The 16,646-nt window shown below is 39.3% G+C and overlaps 1 protein-coding gene across 1 annotated transcript in view; it reads left to right on the plus strand.

Moving 5' to 3' along the window:
* Positions 1–15,954, plus strand: part of LOC101165481 (metabotropic glutamate receptor 7) — a 74,511-nt gene extending 58,557 nt beyond the window's left edge. The window contains exons 8-11 of the mRNA XM_020704723.2: positions 3,272–4,207; positions 11,417–11,669; positions 14,945–14,967; positions 15,042–15,954. Of these exons, the coding sequence (XP_020560382.1) occupies positions 3,272–4,207; positions 11,417–11,669; positions 14,945–14,967; positions 15,042–15,080 (1,251 nt within the window). The 3' untranslated portion in view covers positions 15,081–15,954. The remainder of the gene's footprint in view (positions 1–3,271; positions 4,208–11,416; positions 11,670–14,944; positions 14,968–15,041) is intronic.
* Positions 15,955–16,646: the final 692 nt, after the last annotated feature.

The following is a 16,646-nucleotide window of genomic DNA, read 5'->3' on the forward strand; positions in this document are numbered from 1 at the left end:
ATTATCATTGATCAAGCCTTACATAAAAAGTTTTACTCATGCTGAGAAATTGTAGAAATTGCAGCATTTCAAACTTCTTAAAAGAGTACCTCTCAGCCTTTCTTAGCAAACAGCTTCTTTTTTCCATTTTGGGAGAAGGGATGTTCAGCAACAGCTCTTTTAAAGTGCTTTACATCCAAGAGGGTGTCTAATAGGGTACAGATGGAGGATCCAAATGCAGGGAAGATGAAACGAGTCAACCAAATGTAAACTGATAAAAACAGGTCACTCTCAAAATAGGGCAGTAAGTAACAGGACACAAAATCAAGGAAAATAACAAGGACAACAAAGTAATCTTCAAACTATGACAAATACAGGAAAAAAATACAGTGCAAGACTCTCCTACTCCATCTATTTTATTCCATTTTTTACTTTTTAGCTTTCTGTCACCGTCAAGATAGGTTCATTAACATGGTTAAGGTTTGATATTATAAAATACATTATATCGGGTGATGGGATAGAAAACAACTATAATAAAAAAATGTGAGCAACTAAAGTATCAGCTAAAAGTTCTAAGCATTTAAAATTATCATATTTTTCGGATTTTAAATTGAGTTCTTTTTTGCATTTTTTTTTAACTTGTCCTGTCCAACAGCTGGGCAAAACGATGAGAGCTAAAGGCCTCTTGTTTTGGACATATTTTATTTGCAACATCATATTTGAAAATCTTTTGTGTTGGACCGGACGGAAGAGGAAATTAGGAAAGAAGAGAGAGGGATGTTAGGGGGGGGGGGTTTAGAAGGGGCGGGGGGGGGGGGGGGGGGTAAAACCATGAAGCAGCATAAAGCAACAAGTTGCTGGATGGTTATTATCATTACAGTGAGGTTTAGATGTACTACAAGTCTGTCCACACACACACTCAAATGTTATAAACATACCTGTTGGCTCCTAAAATATTCATGTTTCAAAATGTACACAATACAAATAATTTTCACATACGCATAACTATGCCTTCAAACCAACTAGTGTGAAATATTTCATTCAAGCACGCAAAGTATTTGTGCAAAGGTGAGCTAACACCTGTGCTAGAGTGAGTGTTTATGTTTTTCTAAAATGGATGAAGGAATGTAAAAAGAAGGAGGGAGAGTGCCCAGTCATCCCCACACCAAGACCCCCGCCGTAGCAGCTTAGGCAGCTAGAACCCCCCAACATCCGCTCGGCAGCAGATAGAGAACAAGCGACCCCAGGGCGATCACATCCGCCACCCAGGCCAGGGTCAGCAGGACTGCCACGGAGGCCCCCAAAGCCAGAGAGCAGGGGGGCATGGGGGGACAGAGAGTGCAAGCTCCAGCCGAACCAGGAGAGCACCCCTATCCCAGGTACAAGCCAGGACCCCCCAAGGTAGACCCGCCCAACGCTCCAGGCAGCCACCCAACCGGCCCACGGTTGGTCCAGGAGAGATCAAGGCAGGGGCCAGCCATCCCCGCCCAGGAGGAGGACACCCAGTGGAAGAGGGGGTCCACAAGAAGTGTTGCAAACATGGCCCAACCAGGCTTGCCTACAGTTGGAAATTTGAACCCACACCCCAGGGACACGGAAATGCATGTGTGTGTGTGTTTGTGAGGGTGTGTGTGTGCATGTATGTGTGTTTGTGTTGGAGTCAATGTTTTGAGGGGTAAAGGGCATGTGTACTAAGGGGGTGCAGTTAAAATTGGCGGGTAGGATACTGAGGGGACATCTCCTGATTGCACACAGGGATGTCCAATCGCCCTCCCCACCAAGGGTACCTAAATATCTAAGGTGCAGTACCAGTATTTGCTACTGACAGCAGTGCAGAAGAAGTGCCGCTCAGTCTTGAGCCAGGTTTGGCAGAATTGTTCCATGTCGACACAAAGGATAAAGAATTCAATGGATTTTGTAATTTGAAGTGATATAAAGAGTTTAGTTGACTTGTTAGCATGTTCTTTATGCTATGGTTATCAGAACAATTGTTCATATGTTGCGCTAATACAATAGATTGGTCTCATGTTTCATGAAGCTAAATGAGCATCAATGTGTTGCAGTGATGTAGCGTGTAGATAGTCAGTTTATTATTTTTTTATGTCATTATTATGATTTGCCTTTTTAAGACAAAATCAAAATCTTTTTGGTCCCATTTTCTTTTTCCAATAAATTTCTCCCAAAAGTGCAATTTATACTCCAACCTATAAATGATTTTTTAAGTGATGCATTTTTTGGCTGCTGCAATTTATACTCCCAGCAACTTATAGTCTGAAAAATATGCTATTTTATGGTCAAAAATAACAGTTTTACGAGATTAACAGAGATCAGTCTGGAGGCTGACTGCTGACAGGATATGGCCAAATGTGACACAGAACAAATGTAAATATGGTTTTGGAAATTTGACCCTTCAAGTATCCTGACCAGCTAGGTTCTGCATGTAAATACCAGCTGTCAGAGTGTTCATGTGCTGCTGTTCTACTAATTTATATTGATGCTGTGTCTTCTGTTGATCAGTGACACTACTGAGAAACCATCTGGTGAATCTTCTTAAGATCCCAGTCCCAGTTTGGCGCCGCTACATGATAGATTCAGGGATTAGCTCTATGTCAGATTGCTTTCTAATTCTTCAATAAATGTGTACATTTTCTTGTCCCAGCTCTTTCAGACCTACTTGTACTTTCAAACTATAACTTAAGCTTGAAGTATGAAATGCCTTGGGGTCTTTTGGCTTTGGCTCTCATTCGGTCGCTTTCAGCATCTGTGTATTGCACTTTTCATTGTCATGACAAGATCATAAATAGAAATAGCCTTGCAATTCTAACAGTTGCATTTTGCCAACCTAAATCCCATTTTCCTTCCTTCTCATCATGTATTTCATAGCTCGCTGACTCCTGTATTAAAACCTAATGTCTTTTGCATTTCACATTTATTTTTATTTCACTGAACAAAGGTAGGCTGTGTTGCCATGGCGATTTCAATTACTTTCCAGTATTAGAAAAGGCAATCCCTTTAAGAAACTGGCAAGACAGATTTTGTATTGTGTTAAGTTAATCGTTCTTTTCAGCTGATCGGAAAGATTATATTTTATTTCACAAAACTAATGGAGTTACTGGTGACAGAATCATACATTCCACATATAATTTTTACGATTTATCTTCCATTTTTCTTTTACTATTCCTGGTTGTGTTTTTTCTCTAAAACTTAGGCGCACTTTGCCACCTGTTACCTCTCAATTTCTCACCCTTGCTAATTCTTCATCCCTATTTGCTATGTGTCATACTTTTCCCAGCTGGACGAGCTTCAGTGGCCAGATGGGGATCAGGAGGTGCCCATATCTGTGTGCAGTCTGCCCTGCAAAACTGGAGAGAGGAAGAAGAAAGTAAAGGGCATGCCATGCTGCTGGCACTGTGAGCTATGTGATGGCTACCAGTATCAGTACGATGAGACGTCCTGCAGATTGTGCGCCTACAACATGAGGCCCAATTCCAACAGAACCTCCTGCCAGCCCATACCCATCATCAAGCTGGAGTGGCATTCTCCTTGGGCGATCATTCCTGTCTTCCTGGCCATGCTTGGTATCATTGCCACTATCTTTGTGATGGCAACTTTTGTGCGCTACAATGACACACCGATCGTCCGAGCATCGGGGAGAGAGCTGAGCTATGTCCTGCTAACTGGCATCTTCCTGTGCTACATCATCACGTTCCTCATGATTGCCAAACCTGATGTTGCCGTGTGTGCCTTCCGGAGGATTTTCCTGGGCCTGGGCATGTGCATCAGTTACGCAGCTCTGCTCACCAAGACCAACCGCATCTATCGGATTTTCGAACAGGGGAAGCAGACAGTGACAGCTCCTCGCTTTATCAGTCCCACCTCACAGATCGCCATCACATCCAGTCTAATCTGTGTTCAGCTGCTGGGGGTGTTGGTGTGGTTTGCTGTTGACCCACCAAACACAATTATTGACTACGATGAGCAGAAAACCATAAACCCCAAGCTGGCCCGTGGTGTGCTTAAGTGCGACATCACAGACTTGCAAATGATTTGCTCGTTGGGTTACAGCATCCTTCTGATGGTGACATGTACCATTTATGCTATCAAGACAAGGGATGTACCAGAAGACTTCAATGAAGCCAAGCCCATTGGCTTCACTATGTACACCACTTGTATAGTGTGGCTGGCCTTCATCCCAATTTTCTTTGGCACAGCACAATCTGCAGAAAAGGTAAGTTGTTCCTTTTTTTTACTGCACTTCCACATCCCTTTATATTTTCTGCCTCTTCAAATGTTTTATCTTTGCACAAACACTTCTACTACTAAAAGGAAAGTGAAAAATACAAAATGGAATGGGACAATGTAGGTTATAAATATGATTTTTGTTTCACTTTGTTGGAACAAACAAAGGAAAAAGGGGTTGATATCAACCAACAGCATAATCCTGATCTCAGCTTCACTTCCATTGTTCATCATAGGAAAGTGAACCAAAAAGGAAAGGGCAATGCAAATGCGTTTATGATTTAGCAACACAGCAAGTTACTGCTGAAGCCGAAAGAAAAAGACTATATGTGGAGCAACATGAAAAGAAATGTTTTTTTTTGACAACCTCTAATCAATGGAGCATTAGACATTGTATGCCTCTGGAGTTAATTGAAACAATGACATTCTGACCTTCTGCGTTAGATTCTGCTTATCAGGCCAATGCTGAGTAGAATACAGATGCGTTCATCCTCCGGACTCCTGTGCTGCTTGGCAGGCCTGTGTGTACATGACACATCCAAGGGGAAGTTTTCCACTGGCAGAATATTGATGCTGACAGGAAAGTGTTACTCCTAACCTTTTGAGAGGCACACCGTTCAATATCCTTCCTGCCAAACTCCCACATGAGAAAGATCAGAAACTGATTTTCCTCATCTCAATTTGCTGCTGATTTCATAGATGAATTACACCCTCAGCAGCGATTAGGAGTTCATTATGTTACTTGTGGCGACTAGCGAAGCAGTAATGTGTTTATCTTTCCACCTTATGCAGTTAACTCTTTCTTCACACTGCCTTCTGCTTTACTCAATCCTCCGGTTCACACCACAGCATCTCGGTGTAATGGCCTCTGTAAGTGCATTTCTTTCGAATCCCCAGGCACTGAGAGTGAAAAAGGCTTTTAGCATGTCTTGATAGCAACTCTTATACTGCAAATGTGACTTGGCTCATCCCTCATTTCAAGCTACATATTTAGAGAATATGAATGCTTTCCGCATTTGTTTGCTAAAATATTCTTGTGAAGTATTAACACTTAATGTCATGCATTAAAATGAAGCCAGGTTTTATTGGTGTGTTTTGTCTTTTTATGTGCAGATTAACTTTCTTATGACAGGATGCCAGATGCTACTAAGAACTTTAAAAAAAAACAGTTAGCACTGTCTTGTAGAATAAGCTGCTCTCTCTTGTATGTGTAGCTTCTTTAGGTCAGAATATATGTATGAATACATGCATTCTTATTGTTGTTTGTAACCATCACCATCACATTCATTCCTTCTGGTTTCCCTGTTGGGACTGGTTTCAGGGAAAGCTTGACTAGACATTAATAAAAGACTCCACAGCATCACTTCTGCCCCATGTGCATGTTCTCCGTCACTCAATGGTGTCATGTTTATCACTGTCAGTCTCCAGGAACCACGTCCAATTGTCCTCAGTGCTCAAGATTAGCTGAGTCTTCAAACAAATCTGTGCTTCTGTGTGACACGTCTAGATAGAACCAACATGGACATACCCTTTGTAGTTTTTGTAATGCAAAACAGGACCAGACTGGTTGATGTTTACCACCATATTACCTGACTTGTCAGTGTGATTTGATGCACACACAAAAAAAACCTTAGGTTTTATGTTTATGTAGAGTTTCTGTTGTTGCTACATAGAGTTTTGAAAAACAGATCATGCTGACAAGCATCAAAAGAACTTTTTCAATTTAGCTTTTAGCAGTGGATATGAGAAAGACTATTTGTAATCTCTGCTTCTCCCTGCAAAAAGACGCACTTTGGAAGAGCTGCTCTTGACATTTATTGTAGGGACATGAAGTATTTTATAAAAAATAGGTGAGATTTCTCTGCCTGTCATTTGTTTTGTGCATAAAAACTCAAAAAGGCTGCACCAGAAGCAATATGCAGGCCAAAAACCTGAAAAAAGGAGGGCAGGGGAAAGACAGGAAGGTCGGAGTTTTTAATTTAACCTCGCTTTGGATTTATTTATAAGGGAAAGGAGAGTGTGACATCTGTTTTACACCACTTAGTGCTGCAAAGCTGAAACTGTGTTGACCTGACAGATTTACAGCTATTCTTGCAAAATTCCAAACCCCATCCCCATCCCCCCAAAAAAGCCTGCAGATTTTACTAATAATCTTTGAATTGCTGTATCACAAACTGCAGAAATACATGTATATACACCCAAAAAAATGCAAATGAAATTCAGGTCATGTGTGTCGGCTGGTTGGATTTAATGTGATCCTACAGACATGTAATCAAATCTTACAATGTTTTGTTATGCCTTGCATGAAAAAACAATCTGCACTTACTTCTGTAATTTATATTCCTAATTAATCAGAATATATGAAAATATGCAAACATGTATTATTAAAATCAGCATTAATTGTAAAAGTCAATATATTGTAATTTATGCAATGTATTTACTTCAATATTAGTATGTATGCCACATCAAATATGGCATATATACTTCATACAAATGACATTATTTCACAAGTTATCTTAGCTTCTCTTTGTTAATTAAGCTTAGCTTTGCAAATGTTTTTCTGTTTTGCCTTAGAGACTCATATACAGTATGAGGGGCTTTTTCCAGGTCTCCTTTTTCAGGAGACCTTGGAAATGGGCAATTTAATGATTTTAACAAAACTAAACAATTGTAAAGATCACTGGTTCTGAACTAATGATAACTGTTGCAATCCTGCATTTTCCACACAAAAAAAACCAACATGGTGAAAGGAAATGAGCTTTTGCAAAAACAAAAATGTGCCTCTGAGGCAACACAAAGCCATCTGCAGAAATTACAGTTTTCTCCAAAAGGGTATCTTTTAATCAGCATGTTGTCATTAAGTATTACTTTGGTGGATTGTCTCTGCCAGAATGCCATTTTCTGGATTATCACATCAGCAGTTTGGAGAACCTAAAAAGGTTGCAGGAGTGGTTAACAACTTTCCAAAATGTGCTAAAAATGCATAAAATATCAAATTTAACCTGTTTTTTTAATGTCTTCCATTCATTTTGAAACTAATAATCTCAGCATGTTTTGACTGTTTGACCAACTTTAGTCTCAGCCTTTTTGCCTGCTAATTCAAAAAACTTATGGTGAAAATATCCTCACTTGCTGGTGCTGAGTCAGAACTGCAGCTAAGGACATAAAAAGGTTTGACTTCGAATGGATTGAGGTTTTGCAACACAAAGTCATCAAGAGTTGTTCGTGACATGAGCTTGCTCAGAAATTTAGACCATTCAAAACAGCAAGGGACATCCAGGGGAGTGGATTCTGCAGATCCGCTGGATTCATTATTTAGAGGATTACCTAACATGAAACGGATCATGGTCATTGTTACTTTCCGCATTGAGACCTTATCCCTGTCAGCATTTTCAGAGCCCAACCGTTCCCAGCTTTACGGTGAGAATATTTTGTGTGGGTATAATTGTAGGACCCAACCTAAGCAGCTCTTTGGAGATAGGGGCCAGACGGTCTGTTGAGTTTGAACACTGGTGTTCAAATCTGTCAATGAGATGTAAAATTCAAAGCCACCATTTGACTCCTGATGAGGACTTAAATAAATCATTAAAAAGGCTATAAATAGAGAGTTGCTAAGCAGTTGTGAAAATGACTTTATGTAATTATTTATGTTAAAGCAAAAGTGATTAATTATGTAGGTTTTGTGACAAGCTAAACATTCAAATAGTGGCTGGGAGATGCTATGAATTTGGGTCAAGCTCGCAGAGAGGCACAATGAAAAAAAACCTGACTCTGTGATTAGAAATGGTGGGAAAAAGGATTTGGTTTGGTGCATTTACGTGAGCGTGTCCATGCGCATGTGTAGCTGCATCAATAGAAGTGAAAGCCAACATATTTATGCATTATTGTGTGTGTGCATAGGTGTGTGCTTGTGTAATGAGGGAAAACATGATGCTTATTAGCAGCTCTCTCCTAAATCATTTTTCATGCAAAGTCACAAGCTAGGTTTTGATACGGTCAGCAGTATTGCAGATTCTGAGGGGTCGCAATCTCATTAAAAGCTTATTCCAGTCGTGTTTAGTTTCTTGCACAAAACTCTGTTGTGTTGCTATGGGGACCAGACAAATTAACAACGACCAAACATGAAAACCCAACACAACATATTAGATCTTCTCCTGATTATATTTGATGGCGGGTGCACTCCTTGACTGCCTGTCCCCGAACGCAACCACAAAATGCTGCCAAGTCCCAGCTCAGACAACATTCCAGCAGTTAAGAGTGACACAGAACAGAGTACAGTTTGATATTTATACAGTTAGTAATGCATCGCATACCAGCCAGATCACTGCTTCTGAAGTCTTGAGGCAGAAGGAGGTTGAAGGAGATTGAGGCAATGAGCACATTAGCGTACTGAAATTAGGCATCTGAATGATGTTTGGAGATTAGAAAACAAGCACCTGACATGTATGTGAAGGAGACACACTTGATAAAACTACCATTAGTAATAATTACTGAGCAAGAGTGCACTAAAATGGTGGCAGTTCTTCTTTTCAGTAATTCGATGAGCATTTTTGCCTTTGTGCAATTACACTGTGATGGATAATGTGTTTACAACTGTATCCTCCTCCCATCCACATAAGTAAAGCCTGGCTGAGCAGAAGCAAAAAGGTGACATCTGATACTCTTCAGTGCCAATGTGAAGAAGCTCTTGAAGCAGCAATGCCCCTTCTTGAAATTATTGCTTTTCTTTTACAAAGACTCTTTCATGTTTGCTGAAGTCAACTCATCTTAGTAAATCAAGCTTTTTTTCAATGAAGTAGATGCTTAAAATTCAGTAATGGAGTATGATCTGTGTTTTATAAATTCTTAGTTGTCCTCTAACCTTAAGTAAAAAAATATGCATAAAACAAATCTTAAAAACCTTGTAACTGAGCTTTTTTTAATCATTTTTTTATAGGCTGCATCCAGTAAACAACACTAAAAGACATTGAGTACTGCAGACGCCGATGCTCTGAGACATACTTCAACCAGGATTTAAAAAAAAAAAATTTGTGGGGAAAAAAAAAGCAACTATTTATGTGAAGAGTGGTCATGTAAGAATGCAAATAAGGGCAGAACATAAAGTCAGGGACAGTTGAATATAATTTAATTTTGTTTATTTTGAAAGCACCAATTAATAAACAAGGTTTTTAAAAGCGCTATACAAAAACACGTCAAACTACAAATGAATAGATAATACATTGGATTGTTGTAATTCAGTTCAGTCCACTTTGGGGTTTTAGTTATTTACTGTTCAGTTGTGGGATGCAAGGATGTAAACAGAGTGGGAAAAAAAGGGTGTTTGTGTATGAGGCCTTTAAAAAAAGTCCTTCCGATCCCCTTCTTTCAAGGCTGTTTTCTTTTACTTCATTGGCAGACATTACAAGTTTAACTGCGGTCGTAAACTGCTATCACTTTGCTTTCTGCAAAGAATTGTGGGATTGGATTATTTTTCTCTTCATTTAGAAAGGATGGTTTGGCGTATCCTCTGCTTAAGGAGGAAGGAAACAGCCGAACCTTCTTCTTCTACCATGTGCTGGTTTCAAACATTTTTTAAAGAATGATAATTTACTTCACGTTTAATATCATTCTTCTTGTTAATTGTCATGTAGTAAACCAGTGTTTTTGTTTCCTGATCCAGTATCAAAGAAATACTGGGTCCAGTTGAATTTTTTGTTTTCTCATGGAGACTCCAGCTCAGTTGTCCTGCTTCTGCTCCGCTCCTGCAGTAAATTATTCAGGGTAATTAGAAAAGTTCTAACTGAGATGTTTCCCTAATTAAAAAAGAAAAAAACAACAAAAGGCATTAATATTTGTTAAACCTGTCACTTCCATGGCACAGACACTGTTAGTAAATTACATTCACAAAGGCATGTACATGTAGATGTTAAAGAAAGGCAAACACCTTTATCTATATGTTAGTCCCTTGTGAACATGCCCATGTATCCCTCTGCAAAGTTGTCAACATTGGAAAACCAAATGGGTAAACAAATATTTGCGACATCTTTCTGCTGTATAATTGTTCATGTTGCACATCACAGAGGTTTTCAGCTGTGTAACATTGTGAAGCAAAGCAAATACAGATCACTTCCTCCCCAGGCCTGGTTAAAGACTGATTAGTCAGTACAGGACAACTGCCATGTTGAAATCCAGCTTTATATTGAGCTTTTTTTTAAATAATATAGTAAAAAAAAATAAAGTGAAAGCAGTGAAACAACTCAAGAAAAGAAAACACTCATGGCTTTGTTGTCTGAAAAAATAATACTACCCATCCTGGTGGGTCAAAGTGTCTTTTGAAAATGTAAAAGTTCTTTGCTCTAAGCTTATTATAGTCTACAGTATATGTATTCATGATATGAGGGGTCATGTCTATCAAGGAAAAATGTAAAAACAAGGTGGAATCAATAGCGTGGGAAGCAAGAAGCTCCTCAAAGTCTGTCTCAGAAATGCATTGGATTTTGACATTTAAGCAATGCTAAGAGTCCATTTCAGCTGAACTGACATAAAGTGTTTGTTAAAATGGAGTTTGCTTGCCCTCCTAATGCCTTTCATGGATTTTTCCTGTACACTTGATTTGTGGCGCTACATGAATAAATGGATGTTAGTTTAACAGATTATTTTAATTGACCTCTAGAGTTATTGTGAGTGTGCACATGCATTTGAGAGATTGTAGGCTGCTGTACAGGTAGACAAATACATGGAGGAATAGATTATGTTTTTTTTAAATATATTTACTGTCACTAATACCTCTGATCATATATCAGCAAGTTGCATCTTGAATTATAAAGTGCTGATTATCAAATATACTCATTATAAAGGTACACAATAGTAATATAACAACCTGTTTCAACCACCAGGCCCTGCTGCAGGAAATTTTTCAAAAAGGAAGTCACTTTTTTATTTTATTTGATAAGATTTTGATTTGTCCAAAGCTTTCTATAACATCTTAGCTGTGAGAGTGCATAACAAAGTGTTTCTTCTTCACAGATACATATTTTCTATTTTTTGATTTCTAGCTATTAATTTTTTTTTATAATGTTTTAATGCTATTCAGAGCATGTTTGTCTGCCTCAGGGAGCAGCCAAAGGTCAAACTACAAATAAAGACCTCGCCCTTTTTTATTATGTATACTGCAAATGCTGCTTTTTTTAACTCTGCGTTTTACCTGTGTGTGTTCCAGTTGTACATTCAGACAACCACCTTAACCATCTCCATGAACCTCAGTGCCTCAGTTGCACTGGGCATGCTCTACATGCCCAAGGTGTACATCATTATTTTCCACCCTGAGCTGAACGTACAGAAGAGGAAGCGCAGCTTCAAGGCTGTGGTCACTGCTGCCACAATGTCATCCCGGCTGTCCCAAAAGCCCAGCGAGAGGCCCAACGGGGAGGCGAGGACTGAGCTGTGCGAGAATCCTGCTGCAGACCCAATGAGTGAGTGACAATATGTGAGGAGGAACCCATGAAGTTACAAACATGTCCGCAAAAGACAAACCAAACTCAATTTTACAGCCCACCACATTTCACAAGAGAAAGCTTTCAGCTGAATAACAGAAGAATTGTTGCTAAAATAAATTGATATTGATCAATATTATAATGGTTCAAATATTGTAATGAGAAAAAAAATATCCCTTTTTTTAGCAAACTATATCATTCCTCTTTCTGTGGTAATACTTGAGTAATCCCATTTTTATGCAAAATTATTTGTGGAAAATCATTAAAAATTTACTTTTTGATTATTTATTTTCAACTATTACCAGAGTGTAATTCACAAGAGCCAAAAAAGAAAATATAAAGAAGAAAGAATGACATATAGAACACTCCGAAGTGGAAGTCATACTTTTGGAAGTAAAAACGCTTCTGAACAAATCTGCTAAGCCTGGAGTACTGCTGCGTTCACACCGAACGCAATCTACGTGACAAATTTGCGTCCTCTGCCTCTTTTAATGCATTTCAAATTAAATGCTCAGGGCTTGTCCAAACACGTGTTCATGAACTAGACGCTCCAGACATGTGTGGGAGAAGCTACCATTAAGTTTTTAGGCTCATCGCATTTCTCCTTAAAAATGCACAGAAGAAACTATGCAAAAAAAAAAACTTGTACTCCAAAAAATATGGTAGCTTTGTTTAATGAATGAATGGAAGTATCTGTATCAATAAATGCCACAGATCACTAAACTCCTGGAGCTCGGATCTGGTTCATCAATATAGTTATTTTTCTAATTGAAACTTTTTTTTTTCTAGTTTGTCCCAGCTTCCTTCAGTGTTTTATTTCTTGTATAATAACTATCATTCCTCTCATTTAATTGAGTGTTGACAGGGTGAGAAATGTGTGTCATATCCTGAGGGGAGAAGTCTATTATCTTTTATCCTGATAAATCGCGAGACCTTTAGCCTAAGTGCACGGCAGCGAGCACCAAAGACGAAGGGGGAACTTACCATGTGGAGAGATTTAGAGAAGTAAGGCTTTATCACAGACAATTGAGGGAGATAATCTGCCACTCTGGTGTGTGTTACTCACACCACTCCTCCTCTGAAATAGCAAGTATGATCCTGTTAGCAAAGATAAAACCAAGAATTACTACATGAGCGATGCAGCCTAAATATTCTCAGCAGTTTGTTCTGGTTAAGAAGCAGAAAAATTACAGGTTTAAGCAAGAAAGACATGACAAAGATATGATTTAGAATAGATGCACATTACCATGAGTTTTTTTTCCCCTTTTCTTTAAATGTCAGGAAAAAGGGAGAGAAGATTGACAGTTCATGCAAATCACACATCACAGCCTCCAACACTCCTTTTCACAACAGTTCTAATAACATACAGCAATCATGGCAGCCAAAGGGGCACCAATCCCTCAACCAGTCCTCGAGGTAACGGATTTTACTGGGAGTTCTTCCAAAAACCCACCAGTTGTCGCACTCGGCTGTCGTGAGGGCAGCAAACGTGCGCATGCCTGTGCAACTGTGAGCGTGCATGGTTGTGAACGTGTGGGTTTCACACATGTAAGTCACAGAGCTGAGCGAGTGTATAAGGGGATGGGGAGTATAAATTTTCCTGTCACACATGTGACTCATTGACTCAATTCATGCTTTAAATTAGAGGGTAAAATTATAACATGTGTAGCAGCAGATTAAAAATCCCTAAGCGGGTCATTCAACCTCTGGAGGCCCCCCCCTTTCCCTCCTCCAACAGGACTGTACGCTCCTCACCTTCTGTCCATCCAACGTGAATTCTTTGCCGCCTCGTCCCATTGCCCCACACACTCTCTCCTCCTCTTGCCCTTCTTTTTTAGCAACAGTGGAAGTGACATTTATTAATGGCGAATTTATGTGCATGACCGCACCGAAACCTGAACTGTGCCTACACCATCCCTGGAGACTGTCTGTCAATTCCTGTAACCATCAGAGCAACAACCAGCTCCCTTTTAGGACCCATCAGCTCTGCATGAGATGACTCCCAGTGATTTATGGGATTTGGAGCATTAGCCATTCTGCAGATTTACGTTGATATTGATACGGTGTAATATCTTCATGATTACATTTTTCAGATAGGAACACTTGCCCTGTAATTCTTTCGAAATGATTTAATGTTTTGCACAATTTTCACAGCAAGCTTGTTGGTTTGTTTGTAGATGCTTTGATGCTTTTCAGATTTAATTTATGTAACTCCGGCTGTAGAATGTGTTAAAAAGATGCAGCCTGACAAGGGATGGAATTACTGATAAGGAAGGTTGTAGGGTGAGATAAGACAAGCAGTTTCCATTATCAAAAACAATTAAGAAAGAAAAGCTAATTGAATCAGTTCCAGACTGGGAAACACACCCTCTCACACAAACACACACAAATGATATCTGTAAAAAAAAGGACCGATCGTTCTCACTTTGAATGATTTGCAACAAGAAGCTGCATTAACTAATGTTTTATTCATCATATTATTGTAATAGATTGAGACCACAAAATTCAGCTGTTAAGAAATGGTGTTTTAATTGCAAAGCCCATGAGAACTAGTGACCATGGCAACATTAAAGCAGTAGAATCAGAATTTACAGTCATATTTGAGATTAAAAGAATGTGTAACAAACTTTTTGTTTGTTTGTTTTTTACAGACCGATACCATCTATATTAATATATATTCATATTTGCTGTCCGTCACCTAAACTAGCATAATTCCCTAAATCTCTCTTGTTACAAACTCCTCTGGTTCCAAAACCAACCAATTCATTCAATAAAAATGCTGACAGTAAAATAAAATGACTGACTTTACAGGAAAAGAAATGTTCTCACTCTGAAGGTTAAAAACTTAAATTGGTTCTCACAATGATGCCTATACAGCAGAACACAGAAACAGAAATGGTAACCAGGCATTCAGCCACATTCTGATACGTTTCCATGGCAATCTAGACTGGGATCGCATTGCATGCCCTAGCATTTGTTTGGTGCCCACTTGTGTGGTGTTTGTGATTTTTATCACTAGTTAGCATCTGAAAATAGAAACGGAGGCTTTACACAGGGGCACAGCGAGTTGAAATGATACACTAGGCTGAAATATTGCTCCCGATTCCTCACAGCTGGCAATAAGAATTCACAGCACAGCAGTTAGACTTTACCGATATGGATGCTATTTACCACAGCTGGAGGCTTCGCTTTTTACATTTGTTTTGGCAGCCCTCAAAGTAAACTTGTTTCTTTTCCCTCCCCGCTTTTCTCAGGTCAAGCAACAAAGAAAACATACGTGAGTTACAACAATCTCAGGATCTGATCTGCATGGAAACAAAAGCTGTCCTTTTGTATGTGTTGGAAAAGCAGAAGAAAACTGCAACAGAACGCATGAAGGCAGAGAGCTGATATTCCTGCAGTACCGATGCATTCCAGTGCTGTGGAAGACATCCCATCATCAGACGAACATGATCCATGAGGCCTGACAGAAGCTGGCGGCGGTCCGGGCCTGTGTGTCTGCGTCGTCGGCCCTGAGAAACAAACTGCAGGTTGTGAACTTGTGTTGTGGTCCTTTTATCTGTCCCTGACACGGAATGGCTTTCCTCCTGAGAGGGGGTCATTGTGGAGGAGGACAAAAAACGAACAATGGATCTGCTTTGAGATAGTTTTCTTTAAAAATGCCATTAAAGCCATATTCTCTTGAGGTTTGCATTTTCAGATTTCTGTCTTACATTGTTTTCAGTGTTCTTCTTCTGTGCCTCTTTTCTTGATGTTTATTTAATTACCTTAAAACAGCATTCTCTGCCACATGCAGTATTTGGATTTTTTTTAACTCAGATCAGTCCCAGATGATTATTTCATTTGTGTGATAGGTATTGTATGTATATTTTTTGTAAATATTTGAGAGTATTTTCATGTTTGGAGTAAACACAAAAAAGTAGATATCTGCTCTTTATTCAGTTGGATTTGGATGACAATGAAAAGCACCACAAAGTGTTCACTTTGCATGTGCCAATGTATGTCTGTTATATTTGATGTAAACTGAAAAAAAAGAACAAATAAACTCTGGAAACGACGTCGAGCTCCAACATACCTGTAGTTTGTTAATTTCTACCAAAAAAGAATGATGTTGAATAGGTGAAAGCATGTTTGTTTGACAGAGTTTTGTACCAGCTATTTTGAACGGTTATGTTAAGGGAAACAATGTCAGAGGAATCATGCAAGTATGTTGTGATGTCTGTCAAAGCATGAACATTAAATAAAACTGTTTTGTTATCTTTTATCCAACAAAACCAGACAACACATTATTTTAGCACAGATTGGAGGTGGCTTTAAGTCAGATTTGAAATTTGTTTTTTAAAGGAATCTGAAAGCCGGAAAAAAAAAAGAGCCTGAAATGAATCTCAACCTGAGGTCACAGGATTTTATACGTTAGTCACATCCACCCTTACGTGTGGATATGGGCCATCTGTGGGCAAAAAACAGGTACAGGGCACACAAGTGACCCGCACAAAATTTTAAGACCGTAGTGAGCCTGTAGTCAGGTGAAAATGTTTTTTTTACGAGCATGCTGCAGGCAACAGGTTGTAGAGAACACTTAAGAAACAGGATAAGTGAGGGAGACGCTAACACATGGTACGTGTTTCTCATTTTTTTCAATCGCCCCAAATCTTGCACGCTGAGTAATTGCTTTCACAGGAAAGGTGCGTGTTCCTTTAGCGCCCGTTGCACACTCCTTGCGTGCAGCCCAACTGTTGGAAATGAAGACATTGGACAGCGTAGTTTGTGTGAGCATTCTATGGCCATCTTACGAGCAATTGCATATCTCCTACACACCTTGTGTGAAGCATTTGCATGTGGTCAGTGAAAAGCCTGTGCACGCACCTCACTAAAGGCTCCGCACGCCAACATCACTCGTACGTCATAAGTTCGTATAACTTACATTTGTTTATGAATATTTCATGATACACTTAA

The sequence above is a fragment of the Oryzias latipes genome, chromosome 7 (genome assembly GCF_002234675.1).
Source record: "Oryzias latipes chromosome 7, ASM223467v1".
In the NCBI taxonomy this organism is placed as follows: domain Eukaryota; kingdom Metazoa; phylum Chordata; class Actinopteri; order Beloniformes; family Adrianichthyidae; genus Oryzias; species Oryzias latipes.